This window comes from Chiloscyllium plagiosum, unplaced genomic scaffold, assembly GCF_037043375.1.
Source record: "Chiloscyllium plagiosum isolate Xiang-an unplaced genomic scaffold, Cpla_swu_hap1 HiC_scaffold_19, whole genome shotgun sequence".
NCBI classification, from domain to species: domain Eukaryota; kingdom Metazoa; phylum Chordata; class Chondrichthyes; order Orectolobiformes; family Hemiscylliidae; genus Chiloscyllium; species Chiloscyllium plagiosum.
The window spans coordinates 27,550,817-27,569,007 of record NW_028270157.1 but is presented as its reverse complement, the minus strand read 5'-3'; the positions used below and the strand labels follow the sequence as shown (position 1 = coordinate 27,569,007).

The following is an 18,191-nucleotide window of genomic DNA, read 5'->3' as shown; positions in this document are numbered from 1 at the left end:
TTTTTTTTATGACACAATCTACCCAATTGTAATTTTAGAAGTCAGGCAATATTTCCTGTTTCCATTTAGTGGTTTTGTTCATAGAACCCCCAAAATCTGTCCTTGGACCTTTTGTTTTCTTTGACTACATACTTCTTGAGTAATATTACCTTCTTATTAATACCCTCTCTTCCCCAGATTTTTAAAACCTCTTCTAATGAAGATTTTCATCAACTCGGCTTAATACCTTCTCCTTTGGCTTATTGTTAATTTTTTTTTAGTTCTTCTGATTTTCTGAAATACTTTGGGACTTCTTAAAATTAAAGATGCTTTATGGGTCGAACTTACTGGTTGCTGGTAGTGGCCTGATACAAGGGGGAATTGTTATGGGAGCAACCATGTTCCAGACATTTTTGGAAGTTCGATTTTACTTCCTTGACCATCAGGCAGTTCTGGCATCTCTCTGCCATCAGGCACTGGCTTTCTGTTGGGGATTCTATCCCCTCAAAGAGCAGTAACCACTGCTTGAACCTTGATTCAGACCAGCCATTATGGAGGAATGCTTGGAATTTGTGGGGTTTATCTGGGGAGCCAGCATGGGTAGGGTGGAGTGGCTTTGTTGTGAGGGAAAGAGGCGGGGTTCTTATCAATAGGACCAACCTTTGCCTCTGGTGAAGGCTCACATCCTCAAACTCACGAGGAGGCAACCAGCTTTTGCAATATAGCTTACATCTCCTTCACAACTGGTTAAATTTTAATGTAGATGGGATGACTGCAATTTTCTACTTTGAGGCCTCAATTTTCCTGCAGGCAGGAAGATGGTCCTTTACATTTGCTGCACTGAGTTTTTTTGCAACAAACTGGGGAGAAGACAGGATTTTATTCCTCTACCTTTTCCTCCAATTGTACAGTGCCCCTCCAACCCTCACACATACCATCTTACAGCCTGTTCCCAATTAAGGAAAAGGTTACTTTCCACCCGATTACTGTAATGTGTTGTACTTGGTGAACTTACCAAACTGGCAGTTGTAATCAATTTTAATGCCCAAACTTTAAACTTAGAAATGTGCCTCAACCAAGGTGAACTCTCTTACTCTTTCTGACATACATTATAGTCCCCAGCTCAGACACTTGGCTATCAGTATGCCTTTGCTGGAATGCTTCCTATCAACCCTCTAGGAGCTCAAATGCTGTCCTTAATTGAATGGTTTGAGTGTCTGACACTGATGTGATATGATGAGATGTGAAGTTGTGAACACTAATTGAAAATTCAGGCCCTTGAATGCTTAGGAGACAGGATTTGTGAGAAATCTAATGAGTAATCTAATTATACCATTGTATTTCCTTTAAAATATAGGACCATTTGTGAGAAAGGATAAACCGACTACCTTTCAATCGCACTTGTTACTTATCAGGAATAGAACTGTTTGCTCTTTATATTATCCCATTTGACAAATCATAGGGTATTGTGGATCACTGTTTCTCATGACTGTGTTTTAACAAAGCATAACAAAACATATTATCTCCCAGCAATTTCATAGAGTCATAGAGTTTTACGTAAAGTAAATTTGTTTTACGTAAAGTAAAACGTCATTGAGGAGCTTCTTGGATTTTTAAAGCATTACATAAAATCACAGGTTAATGCAATATGTTTTATTATTTTCTTTCAGAAAGCAGCATGGTTATACGATACAGAACAATGTGTGAATATAGATATGAGGCCTGCGCTAGTCCTTGCATTAAAACATGCAGTGACCCTCACGCAATAGCCTGCAAATTTCTTTCACCGTAAGTATCTGTGAACTTTATAAATGTGAAAAATGTAGGAGTTAATAATTATTATTTGTACTTACATAATTGAATCTAATGTAAAACACAACCTTTGTTTGTTTATTTGATATATATATATATATATATATACATATATATAAAATCCACAGGTTATTTTGAAAATGTAGTCTGTATGTATTCCATGATCCATGTTTGAAGGTTACTCAATTGGGGACCAGAAGGCATCCTTTGTAAACAAGATTGCAACTTCCACATGTTATGATACCTTCTTGGTGTCAAGGCAGGGGCCATCACAAATGGAATGGATGTTGGAGACAGAAGGGAAGGATTCAATCATTGTGGCCCAAGCTGGGATCAACAATAGAGGAGCAAAACAGGGAATCCTGCTTTGGTAGTTTTAGGGTTCTAAATTAAAGAACTAGAAACCAAGGCTAGTAATCTCCAGATTATTACCCAAGCCATGTGGAAGTTGTCATTAGGATAGGGAGGTTAATAAGGTGACCACATGACTGAATAGAGTGTGAAAGTGGGGTTTCATTTTATGAAAAGCTGGTGGCAGTATGTGACCTGTATCATTGGGATGGGTTCCACCTGAACCTGGGAAGTAATTTTTCCTGCAGGATTTTAAAAGGCATGTAGGTGTGATGAGTATTGTGGGGGAGAGAGAACTCAGGTGGGAAAGTTAGTTCAAATTATAGTTCTGAAATGAAAGGGCAGAGTCCTCCTTATTTTCAAAGTGTTGTATGTCCCATCCCTTCCCTAATTCTATAAGCAGTTGTAGACCAACAACCCCCCCCCCCACCCCCAACCCTTCCTGGAATCTTAGTGTTCCCCTGATTTTAGCCTTTTGAACATCTACACCATTAGCAGCCATGCCTTCAGCTGCCAAAGCCTCAAGCTCTGTAATTCCCTTCATAAACTTTGACACCCCCTACCTCTCTTTCATCCTTTAAGACCCACCTTGAAACCAACTTCTTTAACCAAGCTTTTGATCACCTGTTCTCATATTTCCTGATGTGGCTCGTTGTTAAATTTTGTTTGATAATACTCCTGTGAAATAACTTGGGGAATGTTTACTCTATTGAAGGGCTATACAAATACATAATGCTGTGGTCAGAAATTGTGTTTCTGATCCAATAGTACAGTACAGTAAAAAAGCTGAAAGACATAAACTAATTAAAACAGGAGAGAGAAACATATGAGTAAAACATTAGAGTGGCCCAAGTAACTGTGCTTTATACCGAGAACTTCACCTTGGGGGAAGTAGCATTGTAACAACTACTACGGCGATCAAGTGGAAATCAAATGTATCAGGTAATACACTTATAGGAAAGATATGGATTATGGGAAAGAAACCTTAGTGGGAAATGTGGACTGGAAATTTTATTTGGGTTTGGAGTTGGGACTTCATATGCGAATGACCACATATTCAATTTTTTGGAGAGAATTCTTCCCTCTGTTTGCCTGAACCTGCATCATTTTAACTTGACACTTTTACAGGTTGATAATGCTTCCTGTACAAATCGAGTGCCCAATATATAATAGTGTTATAAAAATCACATTCAGGAAGCCTGGCTCTTTTCATTGACACCTCTTTTTTTTGCAACTGGCCAAAAGTATGCCTTCTCTATTGGATCCATTTTGTTTTTGGCAACAGTACTATCAAATGCTGCCTGAGAGCAAATTGAATGTCTGGCAGGGGCAAGGCAAAGGAAGTGGATTTGCTTAAAGCAACATCCAGTACTTCTGATCATCATCACTCCTCTACTTTTAAGATCAGCCTCAGCAATAAGAGAAATACTTTATAAATGGGCCATCTAGATTGAGAGCAGTCCCATCACATCTGCCATTTACAAAGGCACAAGTGGAGAAGCAACAGGAATGGCAGTTGAAATGTTGCACTTGCCATATACTTGGCTCTTACTTGGCTCTAAGACAGAGGAGTACCATGATTGCCAAGTACTTATAAGGAGATATGGAATATTGAGGAACTGGCCACTCGAGAGCCTATACGAGAACAGGGTAAGCTATCTCAAAATGCCTGAGACACAACGTCGGAGTAGGTGGTCCTGACAAGTGGTAGATGGGCTTTGGAACCTTTCCTGAGAAGGCTTCCAGCCAAAGGGAAATCAGAGGAATTATGCTTCTGGTGACATGGAGGTGAATATGAGTCCCAATTTCTTTATAATCGATTCTCTCCAAAGCTTTGCATGTGATCTCTGTGGGATCTCACAGTCCAAAGCTCACAGGCATGTCCATGAGCTAACTAATACCCTTTTCTGCCAGAGTGGGCTACTTCATCTCATTCATCACAGACGTTGCTGCCCATACACAGAGGTGTCTTGTTCCAAAGATTTGTCCAGAATGTTGATAACTGCATGTTTATAGCATTAAAGGCTTCCCATGTAAATGCTGCGATCACCACAAAAGATTTTTACTTGTCTGTATCTGCTTCACTACCCTTCCTGCTAGTTGGGAAGATATGCTTCATTATGCAAGGTACTGGTGAGACCACATCTGGAGTACTGTGTACAGTTTTGGTCACTCTATTTAAGGAAGGATATCAATGCATTGGAAACAACTCAAGAGGGGTTTTACCAGACTAAATTCTGGAAAGTCTTATGAGAAAGGTTGGACAGATTAAGGCTGCTAGATATAGAAAAGGAAGAGGTGACTTGGCTGAAGCATACAAGATCCTGAGGGATCTCGACAGTCTACATGTGGAGACAATGTTTCCTCTTCTGGAAGAATCTAGAAGTGAAGGTTACTGGTTAAAAGCAAGGGGTCACCAATTTAAAGTTGACATGAGGCCCAAATGTTTTCTCACAGAAGACATTGGGGTTCTTCCTGAAAAGAAGGCAGAAGAGTTTATTTGTGTGTTCTAAGACAGTGGTGAATAGCTTTTTTGCTAAATGGCGGGTGGCAGGTGTGAAAAGGTTATCAGCAGCAGGCATTCGAATGTGAACTTGTGGGTTGCAATAAAAGTAGCCATTATTGGGATGGCAGAGCAGTCTCAAGGAGCTGAAAAGCCTGCTTCTGATCTGATAATTATGTTTCTGTTAATGCTCTGACTTGATGCAATGTTTTCCACTCTTGGCCACTTCTACATAGTGCTCCCTTGGTGTCACAGAGGAGGCAGAGGCAGGCTGCTCATGCCTCTGAATATATGACTGTAAAGGAAGCTGGCCATGTGCTGGAACTATCCTCACTTGAACATGACTAGCAGATGGAGCTCCTGTCTCTTGTGCTAAGGTATCAGAAGATGGAGATGTTCCTTTCAAAAATAAGGAGCTTTCAGTCTCTTCTTTTGAATTCTGAGCCCTTGGGATGGTATCACAATGACCAGTTGGCCTGTGGTGCTGAGCCTCTGCTGCCAACTCTATATTGTCAGCATCAGTGTAATCTCTTTCAGTGGCTGTAGCTCCTTTCCTATTACCGCAATGGAGCAATTGCCACTAAGCAGGAAATTTAGCACTGGGTTAGTGGTGCTGGAAGAGCACAGCAGTTCAGGCAGCATCCAAGGAGCAGCAAAATTGACGTTTCGGGCAAAAGCCCTTCATCAGGAATAAAGGCAGTGAGCCTGAAGCGTGGAGAGATAAGCTAGAGGAGGGTGGGGGTGGGGAGAAAGTAGCATAGAGTACAATGGGTGAGTGGGGGAGGGGATGAAGGTGATAGGTCAGGGAGGAGAGGGTGGAGTGGATAGGTGGAAAAGGAGATATGCAGGTAGGACAAGTCCGGACAAGTCATGGGGACAGTGCTGAGCTGTAAGTTTGGAACTAGGGTGAGGTGGAGGAAGGGGAAATGAGGAAACTGTTGAAGTCCACATTGATGCCCTGGGGTTGAAGTGTTCCGAGGCAGAAGATGAGGCGTTCTTCCACCAGGCGTCTGGTGGTGAGGGAGCAGCGGTGAAGGAGGCACAGGACCTCCATGTCCTCGGCAGAGTGGGAGGGGGAGTTGAAATGTTGGGCCACAGGGCGGTGTGGTTGATTGGTGCGGGTGTCCCGGAGATGTTCCCTAAAGCGCTCTGCTAGGAGGCGCCCAGTCTCCCCAATGTAGAGGAGACCGCATCGGGAGCAACAAATACAATAAATGATATTAGTGGTTGTGCAAGTAAAACTTTGATGGATGTGGAAGGCTCCTTTAGGGCCTTGGATAGAGGTGAGGGCGGAGTTGTGAGCGCAGGTTTTACAGTTCCTGCGGTGGCAGCGGATAGTGCCAGGATGGGAGGGTGGGTTGTAGGGGGACGTGGACCTGACCAGGTAGTCACGGAGGGACTGGTCTTTGCGCAAGGCGGAAAGGGGTGTGGGGGGAAATACATCCCTGGTGGTGCGGTCTGTTTAGAGGTGGCAGAAATGTCGGCGGATGATTTGGTTTATGCGAAGGTTGGTAGGATGGAAGGTGAGCACCAGGGGCGTTCTGTCTTTGTTACGGTTGGAGGGGTTGGGTCTGAGGGCGGAGGTGCGGGATGTGGACGAGATGCGTTGGAGGGCATCTTTAACCATGTGGGAAGGGAAATTGCGGTCTCTAAATAAGGAGGCCATCTGGTGTGTTCTGTGGTGGAACTGGTCCTCCTGGGAGCAGATACGGTGGAGGCAGAGGAATTGGGAATACGGGATGGCATTTTTGCAAGAGGGAGGGTGGGAAGAAAATTTAGCATCTCTCATGTGAGTTGTTGCACCTCCTACATGCATGGTAGGGGTTCATCATGAGATTGGCCACAGTCTCTACCATGGTCATCCTGCAGTTCCCACCATGAGACCTTGCCAAGATCAGGAACATGACACCTTCCTCCATTCACTGTGATGTTAGTGCCCACTGACATTAATGTCATTGATGTACATGCTTACCCCATATTCTTTACCCCATATTCTTCTTTCGGCACATGGGTGTTGTACACTTTGAAAATGCTTCCCAATATATCTCTATAAAAAACTCATCAGGTATATATTTCGGGGCTAATGATTACTACCTTGTAAGGCATTGATTGTGCAATTTCGATTCCTTCTCCTGTCTGAGTTTGGACTTCGCTCCAACACCAAAGCTGATTAACCTATGAGAGAAATATAGAAGGCAAACTCACAACGATACATTTTGTAATCTAAAAGTAATTGATGTTTTGGTTTCTGTAGGGATTCTCCTACAATAAAAAGAACAACTTAAACATTCACTAATTATTGCAATATTAAGATACCTTCTTGATGTAATCCTTTTCACTGGTTTAAAAATACGTGCCCATTCCAAATGACGGTAAATTCACCATAGTCCCAGAGGACCATAGGACTGCTCTCTTGTTAGAGAGAGATGACTGGTGGTGGCTTAATCTGAGGGTCACCACATCTCAGGTGAGGGTACTAGTTGAGAAGGTGGGACCTTCATGGAAACCTCAGCCAATGCAGAAATTGAATCTGCACTGTTGATGTCACTCTATATTGCAAATCGACCATCCGACCAACTGAACTAACCACCATTCCCCCATTCAAATATATCATGAGTCTAACAGTTTATATCTGTAAGCCCCTCCTCCTTCATTTCAGTTAGTTACTGTCATCAATTCACCAATTAACACTCTTCCCATCATTTCAATTTCATAGAATTCCTACAGTGTGGAAGCAGGCCATTTGACCCATTGAGTCCACACTAACCCTCCGAAGCTAACCCATCCCTTCGGAGGGTTTGTCCTATATAGTGTTTTGTGCAGTCCTTGCAAACAGGAAGACAGCTAACGATCCGCATCCATGAACATCAACTAGCCACGAAACGCCACGACCAACTATCCTTAGTAGCCACACACGCAGACGACAAGCAACATGAATTTGACTGGGACAACACTACCATTATAGGGCAAGCCAAAAAAAGAACAGCCAGGGAATTCCTAGAAGCGTGGCACTCATCCATAAACTCCATCAACAAACACATCGACCTGGACCCAATATACCAGCCACTACAGCGGACAGCTGAAACTGACAACCGGAAGCGGCAGGGACGGCCACTATAAATGCCGGAGGAAATACCACAGAAGTGCTTCACAGGAGGCTCCCAAGCACTGAGGATGTCACCTAGACAGGGGACGAAATGTTTGCAACAAAAATTTCCAGCTCGGCGAACAGAACCACAACCCTGAAGAAGGGCTTATGCCTGAAATGACGATTCTCCTGTTCCTTGGATGCTGCCTGACCTGCTGCGCTTTTCCAGCAACACATTTTCATCCCTGGTGCTGTGAGACAGCAATAGTTTTGTGCAGAAATAAAGTGGGTATTATAACCTGAAAAATACTTTTCTTGGGTCAGATTGAAATCTTAGAGTTGTTTTTCTGACCCAAACCCACGCATTTTCAGCTTTAACTGAGTCCGGAAGAAGGGCATGCAATCAACCATCTCCAAGGAAGCAGTTGGAAACTTTAAATAAGGTAATAATGAGACCACATACGTCAATACTACTCTAGTGTTAACCTCAACTGTTAACTTTCATGTAAGGACTTGGTTGATTTCGAAGTTGCATGCCTTCACCTTTGCTTCCTGGATCTGTGCTTCTGCAATCAAGTGCTTCCCAATGACCTTCACAATAAGGCATCAAATCTCACCACGAGGCCTTTGATTCCCTAGATCCAATCTCTGAACTCCATCTGACATATTCCTGATGCATTTAACACAAAGGTCCCCTTATGGTTGCAATCTACTCCTCCAAGAGATCTCCAACCTTCCTCAGCAAGTCTGGTTATCTCCCCTCCTCTCCATCAAAACCCCCTCCAATCACCTCCCCAGTTGAACTGGTCACTTTTTCTTCACCCCTCTCATTCTCATTTGTTTCATATCTCCCAATTCCCATACAACTGAACTGCCTCTGATTTTCCCTTCCACATCCCATCCAATTCATGGATCCAATCTGCACCTCCTTGGTGTGGACCTACCTGTTGTCACTAAATGGTTCCCTGCCTGACTGGAACTTAGTGGTGGAACTCTGTACTATTCGGGAAAATCCCAGATTATGGACATCTTTCAGGTCGACCTGTTTCCTCTGGGTCAGATAGGTAAAACAGGGTTCCAAAGTGCTTTCAAATGGAAGAGAAAAACGCCTGAGACATTATTCAGTAATTGAAAGAGACTTATCAACAGGTTACCCAGCTGCTGACCCAGCCAGAATTGCTGCATGGCCCAGAGATACTAAATAAACTGTGGAGAGAACCTAAAGAGCCCTTCTGTTTTTCTCATGCAGGGTTGAAGGATGTTTGGTGCATTGCCCAAAGAACATGCTTCTTGATGAAGCCACACACAGATGTGTTTACCTGGAGGACTGTGAGTGTCTCAGTTTGTTTAATTTGAAGCTTTTGTGCATGTTGTTTTATGTGAATAACATTGAGACATAAAAGAGCCAGAGAAGAACACCAATAATAAACATTTAGCACTTCTGGGTTAGTTACTTTTTAACTCAACGTTAGTGCTCTGAAAATTTCAGGCTGCCCTTGCCTCCCACATTCACAGTGCATTTGATTTGAGTACAGATTACAATACTAGTTGTTACTTTTTTCTTCTTACGTTATGCTTAACACTACGGGTAATAAACAGCGAAATGATACTGGGAAATATCAAATAATGAAGATGAAGTCAAATCACATCAACTACTGTTTTGATAACGTATTACTCTCATATGAATAAGTTAATACTAATTTAAGGAGTTCAGTGAAAAGTGATTACATCCAAAAGGACACATTTTGTCAGAAATGAAAGCAGAAACTGCTGGGAATCAGTTCTGAAGAAGGGTCACTGGACCCGAAACATTAATTCTTGCTTCCTGTTCACAGATGCAGCCAGACCTGCTGAGTTTTCCACGAAATTTCTGTTTTTGTTTCTGATTTCCAGCATCCACCTTTCTTTGTTTTTTTTTATTGGCACATTTAGTTAGTCAGCCTAAGGGTATATCCTCAAGGGCTCATAACTGGTATAAGGAAAATAACTGTATTACATAACTTAAAAGGCAAAATACAGAATCTGAAACAAATGCAGAGAATGCTGGAGAAAATCAGATCTGGTAGAATCTGTGGAAAGAAATAGAGTTAATGTTTCGAGACTGCTATGATTCTTAGTGACAGCAATATCTGACTCAAAATGCTAACTCTGTATCTCTCTTCACAGGTACTGCCAGACATGTTAATTTTCTCTAGCATTCTCTGTTTTTGTTATTGTACTTGTTTTAACAATGTGTAAAAGGAAATATGTCAACTTCAATAGAAGCAATGGAAAAAGATAATATTCATTTATTGAGTTTGAAGAATTTGTATCTGTGAATGATATATTAATTGTTTATTTTTTAACAGGTATTAATGTCACTGCAACCGATTTACCTTATATATTGCCAACTACAACAACGCCTGTGATGACAGAGAAAGTATACAGTTCACTCACAACAGTAGTGTCTCCAACAGTAGGACAGAAAACAACTGCCATTTCAGACCAATATGCAAGTATATCAACTCCACTGACAATGGTTCCAGTCACCACAACATCCTCAGTAACCACCTCAACATCAGCTTACACAACATCTTCTACAGCTACAGAACCTACACATTTAAGTTCTACAATGACCATCTCAACCTCTGTTGAGAGTTCCAGAACAACAAGTACCACAGCAGCAGTTACAAGTCAATCTAGAACCCCCATTTATACTACGGAAAAAGTATTGCCTTCCACTTTAAGTGGTACTTTATTAACCACTGCTCCAAGCAACATATCTGACAGGATTACTTTCTCAACACATAGTACAGCATCTACAGCTCAGGCAGCAACATCAGCAATTCAATACAGTACACTCACTGAGAGTACAAAAATGACAACAGTACAACAAACAACTGTGGGGAAGACTGAAATATCAACAGAAGAGGTCACCAGACGCTCTGTTACACCACTTACAACAACCAGTGTTACATTGCCTCCTGAATCAAGTGTTGGAACTGGGGCAGCACAAATCATACAATCAACAGCAGTGACTTCTCCAGTTACTTTCTCATCTACACGTGCTCAAGAGAAAACGACATCAGAAGCATCCTCCGCGTCACAGACTTTTCCATTGAATCTGACATCAACTACTTCAGCAGCTACAATCAGTCCTCAATCAGAAACTGCAATTTCATTTGGTATCTCAGCTGCACCCTCTTATTCCCAAACTGCAGCTCCATCAGTGACACCACCACAATGCATAGTAGGAGCACTTTAACCTTTTTATTCCTCCTTTAAACAGAATGTACAAAATGGCAAATAAAAATTCTAGATTTCTTTATATACTGAAATTGAAAAAATTGGTTGAGCTTGTAAATTCAAGTTAGAAGCTCATAGTAATAGGTTATGTAGTTTCTCTACTACATTCTCTAGTATACTTATTAAGAAAATAAGCTTTATGTTTCCACCTTGTTGCTGTTCCCTGTATTATCCCACCATGACCTATACTCCTCCCGACCACTTAGTCATCACTAAACCTCTTGTTGAATATCCAAGATTATGATATCTATTTGATTGATACGATCATCATTATTTAAGCTTGGCCAATGGAGGATATTTCCCTGCCAATTTTCAGCTTGCTTAACTGAGGTGCTCCAGCAATGCTTGATACTCTACCTAACAGCCTGACTGGAAGTAGATAGGCAAAGTTGATGTCAGTCTGTGATATTTTAGTTAGAAAACCCACAGACCCCAACTGCTGCTATTTGGAAAGTTCCAATCTAATGTTTCTCTTGGGAGAGCTGCACTAATTAAAGTAACTGGTGAAGTAAAATTCGAACTTGAAAAATGTAATAAGTTGCTACAAATAGAAACATATGGCATATATTTATTCAAAAGTATCAACTTTTATTTTGTGACTATTTTAAGTGGAGACTTTCCAATTTGATGGTTTTGGATTTGATTCAAAATATACAATTCAGATCATCAGTGAATCTTTTTATCCATTCATTCAAGTGTTAGGAAAAAAAACTTAAATCAATGCAATGGACGGAATTGGGAATTTAATCAGGAACAACAGCATCCTGAAGCAAAACTTAATGAATATCACTAGATCTCCCATCCTTAGATTAGTGAAATAATTATTGACATGAATTTTGATGTCAATGATTCCAATGTAAATTATGCAGTCTTAATACAAACAATATCATATTACATTCTTCTTTTGGGCAAAAACGTACTGATCACAACAAACAAAAACTCTAATATGGGATTTTTTATTTGAAGATATAACTATTTACAGATAAAGTTCATAGAAGCTAGGTGTAGTACATCTTACTCCGATACTGTTGCTTCAGACTGCCAAACAAGTCATGGAGCTAACGCATGATATTCTGTTGAATTGGTTAATCATTAACAGTGGTTTAAGATATGCACGAAGGTACACATTATGATAGCAATATCCAACATCCTGGTACTGCAGTAGCTGAATGGCAACAATCTTGGCTTTGTGTTTTTCTTAATTAAAAACCATAATGTTTGTCAAGCCTATCTAACTGCTGCCTCTTCTCTATAGTCTATCCTTTGCTTGTTAACATCCTTTGCCTCATGATTCTGATCTCAGCTAAATATTTCCCATCTTCTCCACTAAAGGCATCTCCAAATGTCTCTTTTAGCCATTAAAGCTTTCTTCAAATGTACTTTTTCTCCTAAATAACTCTCAGTTGAAGTCTCCAAAATGAGGTGACAGAATAGGGAACCCAATTCTTCCATTGCTGTCTGTCCAAAGCAAGACATCTGTACAACAAATTACAAATCTAACCCTTCCTTCAAAACCAAGTTTACATCCAGCTCTGGATTTTTGTGAAGTCATGGAGACTCCATGTCTTAGTCAAAATATCAATGGGTAGAATCAGAAGTCCCACCTCCCTTTCTGACAGACTCAAGATTTGTCTGTTGAGGAACAAGGATGGGATATCATTCACACACAAAGGAACTCAAATCCAGTGGGGCCATTTGATCTCAGTGCTGATTATAAAAAGACTCAAATTTTTGAGAGCAAGTTCCACATATTACAGTTTACAGTTTTTAAGAATAAACATGAATATGTGCATAATATAGAACTGTCAAGTTATTAAAATAACCTGCCCTTTAAATTTGAGATTAAAAACACCTACTTGTTTCTGTGAGTTGAAACTGCAAGCACAGTGTTTTTCAATAGATGTGTTTTGACAAGATCCCAGTGCTATTACTAGAGCATTACTACTACTTGACTGCTTCCACAACCGATTATTATTACTGCTTGGGAGGCTGTAATTCAAAGTTTGATTGACAGTTCTAAGAGTTTGCTATAGGATTGTGTGACTTTTGATATGCAGTTATAAATGCACTTGAAAAGATTAAGAACACTAGAGGATTTAAATGTATTGAATAGGCTTTAATGAATAAGAATGTTTGTTCATATAGTGAAGTCTGTAACGTATACTTTGAACTTTATTTTGTTTCATCTCAGCATTGTTCCTGATGCCTGCCCATGGTGGATACAGAGTGAGTGTTCAAGTAGGGTGTGAGGGGATTTTGTAGCCCCTGTAGTTACCTCAGATCTGCATTCTGAGTTGGTGAGCCCATACCCACAGAATGGAGATTCCACCGTTCATAACACTATTTCCCTGAGGTGCATGTGGCAAGACAGGAAATCTCCTGATTCTGTCTACCTGCCTCAGGAATGAAAATGCAAACTCTTCTCACTATAGTCCACTTTACACCTTGTGTAAATAATATGAAATGCAGAACTTAAGTTTACATTTCATAACTGTGACACTGTGTTAGACTTTGCAAAATGTATTTTTTACTTCACCAACAATTTAGGGCTACTTTTCTAGATGGACCTTGACTCACTGATACCTATGACCATGCCAAGGATGAACTCCTGCAGTTTTTGCAGTAATAGATTCAAAGTGTCATCAGATATAGAATGTTGCCCTGCTCTAACACGATTAGATCTTTAGTTAAATGCATTGAATGAAAAGTGTAATTATATGTGGAACAGCATTCTCTTTCTCATGTTACAGTTATGTCTCTATCTAATTTAGCATTGATTCCCGTAACATCCTAGCTTTTTCTTGATTATTGAAACAAATGCAATTGTTATTTATGTGTTTCTTCCAATGGTTTGGCTTCTATTGCTTCCTTAAAGCAGCAAAGCTTTGCAACTAAATACCACAGCAATGTCACAAGTATTTAGAACAAACTATCAAGCTTTTGCAATCTTATTTAAACCAGAAAATAATCTTATTAAGTATTACTTAATCTCCATAATTGATTAATACTTCCGTTTTATATACTTTTGACACATACATTTTATTCAAAATGATTTCTTCCAGTGCCCTTTTAATATAACACAGCCAAGTTGTGGATTTCTGGGAATGCCTATCCAAATAAACAAAGACAGGTGTTGTCCACAGTGGGAGTGTCCCTGTGAGTATTGGTTTCATGTTTCTGCTGAACTGTGTTATGTGAACAGTTAATGTAGTTATTCTTCTGATAAAATGAAATTGTCACACAGAATAAAGCAGAAAAGTGGAATTACACAAATTGGATATAAAACTAATAAGTACATTTGCTGCTAACATTGTTTTCACTTGTCCGCTCCACTTTTCGGATTATACAACTCTGATTTTGATTTCCGCTTGTGTTCTTTTCTCTGTCTTGTTTCTTTTCCCAACTCTTACTTTTTCTTTTGTTCTATTTCCAATCTATTCTATCTTAAGCATGTACCTGTTTTTGTATTATTTAAAACAACCGTCTGGTCCTTTATAGATTTCAGTCAATAGATATTTTTGAGCTTGGCATAGCACTGAGTTTTTCTTCCATTACTTTTGTCTCCAGACCCATTTCTTCTATTAGGAGTCTTTCGCTGCACAGTTGACCCTTTGTCATGTTTACAGATTTCCCAGCTGCATTCTTACTCAGTCTCTTACTCTCTCTATATAAGAAGATCAGAACATAAGAACATAAGAAATAAGAACGAGATTCGGCCATTTGGTCCTTGTGAAAGAATTTTAGTGATCTTTACCTGAAATTCATCCTCTGACATTATTCCTATACCACTTAATTCCCCGGTACCTGAAAGTATCTAAGAATCTTTATCTTGAATATGTTCAATACTGATCATCGACAGTAATAGAAAATTCCAAAGAATGTTTAGAAGAAGAACAACCCTTTGGGTGAAGAACTTCCTGTTTAACTCACTGCAGTCTATGTCTATCTGAATTTGTAGCATTTCATTATCTCTGATCCAGTCCTAACATTCCCATTAAATAATAAGGGTACTACTATTCCTGTTCGGCAAACAAACACTTATGTTGCAGAAGTTGAATGCCAATGACCAGACCGTAAAACATTAAGCCATCATTCATAAGACTGACATGTATATCATTTCTGGGGATCTTTCTGCTGTAGCCTCTATATTAAAAGTCTGTCAATCCTGTATAGTTCCCTTTTACCTCCTTCCCGAGATCCATGAATACTGCCCTGGTAGTCACATCATTTCAGTTTGTTCTTCACTTTTCCCCTCCTCGTCCAGACGTATCCTGACTACAAAACTGACATGTCCACTACTTTAAGTGTTTCCAATTTCTTGGCCTTAACCAGCCTCCTTTCACCATAGATATCCAATCCTTTAATGTGCCTCTTTCCATCATTAGGCTGCATGAGACTTCTCATTTCTTCCTTTCCCATAATCAGTCTCCATCCACCACCAACTCTGTTACCAGGTTGAACCTGTTCTCATAATGAAAACATTTTCTTTGACTCCACTCACTTTTTCTCAATAAACCATGTTGCCATGGGAACATGTATAGGTCCAAAGCCATGCATGTATTTTCTTGGGATATTTGGAATACTTATTTTTCCAGCCTTCTCAGGTTTTTTTCCTTTACTCCTTTCTCTCATGCATTCATGTCTACATCAATATCTCTTCCTGCTCTCACTCTGAATTGGAATATTCAAACAACTTAACTTCCAATTCTTATCCTTATGTTTACATGATCCATCTTTGCCATTTTCCTTGCGTTCCTTGGTTTCACCGTTTCCATTTCTGGAGAGGTCATCAATCACCATTTACTATAAACCCACTGACACCTGTAGCTATCTTGCCTACATGCCTGCCTATTCCATCTTCGAGATGCAATGCAGCAACTTGCATTGGCTTCTTCAACATCATCACCCTGTGAACGCTATCACATTGAACAAAATGGCAACATGTGCATGGGAACAGCATCAGCTCCTTACTTCACCTGGAAGTTGCACACCATCCTAACTTGGAATTGCATCGGCATTCCTTCATTATTACTGAGTCAAAATTGTAGAATTCCCTTCTTAGTAGCACTATGTGTGTCTTTTCATAACACAATCTAGAACAGATTAAGAAGACAGCTCACCATTGCCTTCTCAAGGGCAATTAGAGATAGCTAATAACTACAGGTCTTGTTAATAATGCCTAAATCCTATAAATTAATAAAAATACTAGACTTAAAAATCTGTATTTGGGGACGGCTTCAAATTGCTTTGGTAACGGTACCTACAATTGTAAGAACAGAATGGAATTGGAAAATTACCATCAGATTACTTAAGCACATCCAAACTATTGGTCATATTTGTCTGTAGTTGATAGTCACTATGTATGATTTTAAAATCATAGAAATGTACAGCACAGAACATACTCTTCAGTCCAACTCATCCAGGCCAAACAGATATCCTAATTTAGTCCCATTTGCCAGGATTTGGTACATATTCTGCTAAACCCTTCCTATTCATATATCTGTCCAGATGCCTTTTAAATGTTGTAATTGTACCAGCCTCCACCACCTCCTCTGGCAGCTCATTCCATACACACAGCACCCTGATATTATATACTCAAGAGTTTAATAATTATCCTATTTTGCCTTTACCTCCCATATATTGATGCTGACCTTGACAAAATATTATCCGCCAATGGTAGGAAATGTCTGCAATGATTTTTATATCATTTGTTTCTGTGCAAAATGTCATGTATTGAGAAGATTTCTTCTGGCTGATTTTTATTATCAAGTACAGATTTGAAATTAATCATTATTTTCTTATTCAACAGCAGCAAGTCTGTAATTGAGTAACATTTTAAGCAAAAAGACTCAATGCTATTCATTATTTAGAACAAAGTAGTTGGAATTTTGTGCTCCATTTGATTGTGGAGTTGCCATCTTTAAAGTTGGGATAAACATATATTTGGTCTCTCAAGGAATTAAGGGATAGGGGGAGCAGACAGGGATCTGGAATCAAAGCCCAAGGTCAGCTATGACATTATTAAATGTTGCAGCCCACTCAATGGAGCATATGGTCTACCATTGCTGCTATTTCTTGTGCTCTTTTGTGGTAAGAGTTCATGCAAACCTTTATCCACAAGAGGTTTCAAAACAACATTTATCATTGTAAATTTTCCTCTGGGGCTCCCTGGTGAGCTGCACCTTCCAGAGGATAGACACCATGAATTTCCTGCTTTGGCGTAACTTCTGTTTGCAGGTGCTGACCTTCCATCCACCTGGGCATCTGCTGAAAAGAAAAGCAGTAAACTAGAAATGCAGCCATGAGACCTGGAACTGCCCTCTTGGCCAACAGAATCATCGGATTCTGGCTGTTCACTAAGAGTCCTGAAACCCTGATGCTAACTCTTCGCAGGAGGTGACGTACCACCAGGGTTTGATCTTTGCCGCCTTTTCAATCTCTAACCTTCTGCGACAAATGATACAGAGGATCTGACTCAGGCTGAAATATTTAGTTCTTTCAGCCATCCCAGGATTGGAGTGCCTGTCCAATGATCATACAAGAAGTGAAGTCAAAGATTGGTGTCTTCTTTACTTATGGTAAAAACGAGGACTGCTGGAAACCCAAGTCTGGATTAGAGTGGTGCTGGAAAAGCACAGCAGGTCAGGCAGCATCCAAGGAGAAGGAAAACCAACATTTCGGGCAAAAGCCCTTCATCAGGAATAGAGGCAGGGAGCCTGTAGGGTGGAGAGATAAATGAGGCGGGTGTGGGGATAGGGAGAAAGTAGCATAGAGTACAATAGGTGAATGGGGGTGGGGATGAGGTGATAGGTCAGGGAGGAGGATGAAGTGGATAGGTGGAAAGGAAGATAGGCAAGTAGGACAGGTCATGGGGACAGTGCTGAGCTGGAAGGTTGAAACTGGGGTAAGGTGGGGGGAGGGGAAATGAAGAAACTGATGAAGTCCACATTGATGCCCTGGGGTTAAAGTGTTCCGAGGTGGAAGATGAGGCATTCATCTTCTTTACCTATGTCAGGTCAGATCCAGAGCATACTCCAGGTGCAGGACAACAGTACCAGAAATACTGGGAAAGTGCAATATGGGTAGACATTTGATATAACAGATCGTCAACCGTTTCCTTTCTGAAAATGGGGACGCAGTTTTCCACAAGCACCAGGAGAAAGAAAATCCTCT

At 40.4% G+C, this 18,191-nt stretch overlaps 1 protein-coding gene across 1 annotated transcript in view; it reads left to right on the top strand.

The window, feature by feature from the left end:
• The window catches only part of otogl (otogelin-like), a 209,721-nt gene that overhangs the window by 134,878 nt on the left and 56,652 nt on the right, over positions 1 to 18,191 (top strand). Inside the window, exons 30-33 of the mRNA XM_087997558.1 lie at positions 1,650 to 1,767; positions 8,983 to 9,062; positions 10,082 to 10,962; positions 14,081 to 14,174. Of these exons, the coding sequence (XP_087853684.1) occupies positions 1,650 to 1,767; positions 8,983 to 9,062; positions 10,082 to 10,962; positions 14,081 to 14,174 (1,173 nt within the window). The remainder of the gene's footprint in view (positions 1 to 1,649; positions 1,768 to 8,982; positions 9,063 to 10,081; positions 10,963 to 14,080; positions 14,175 to 18,191) is intronic.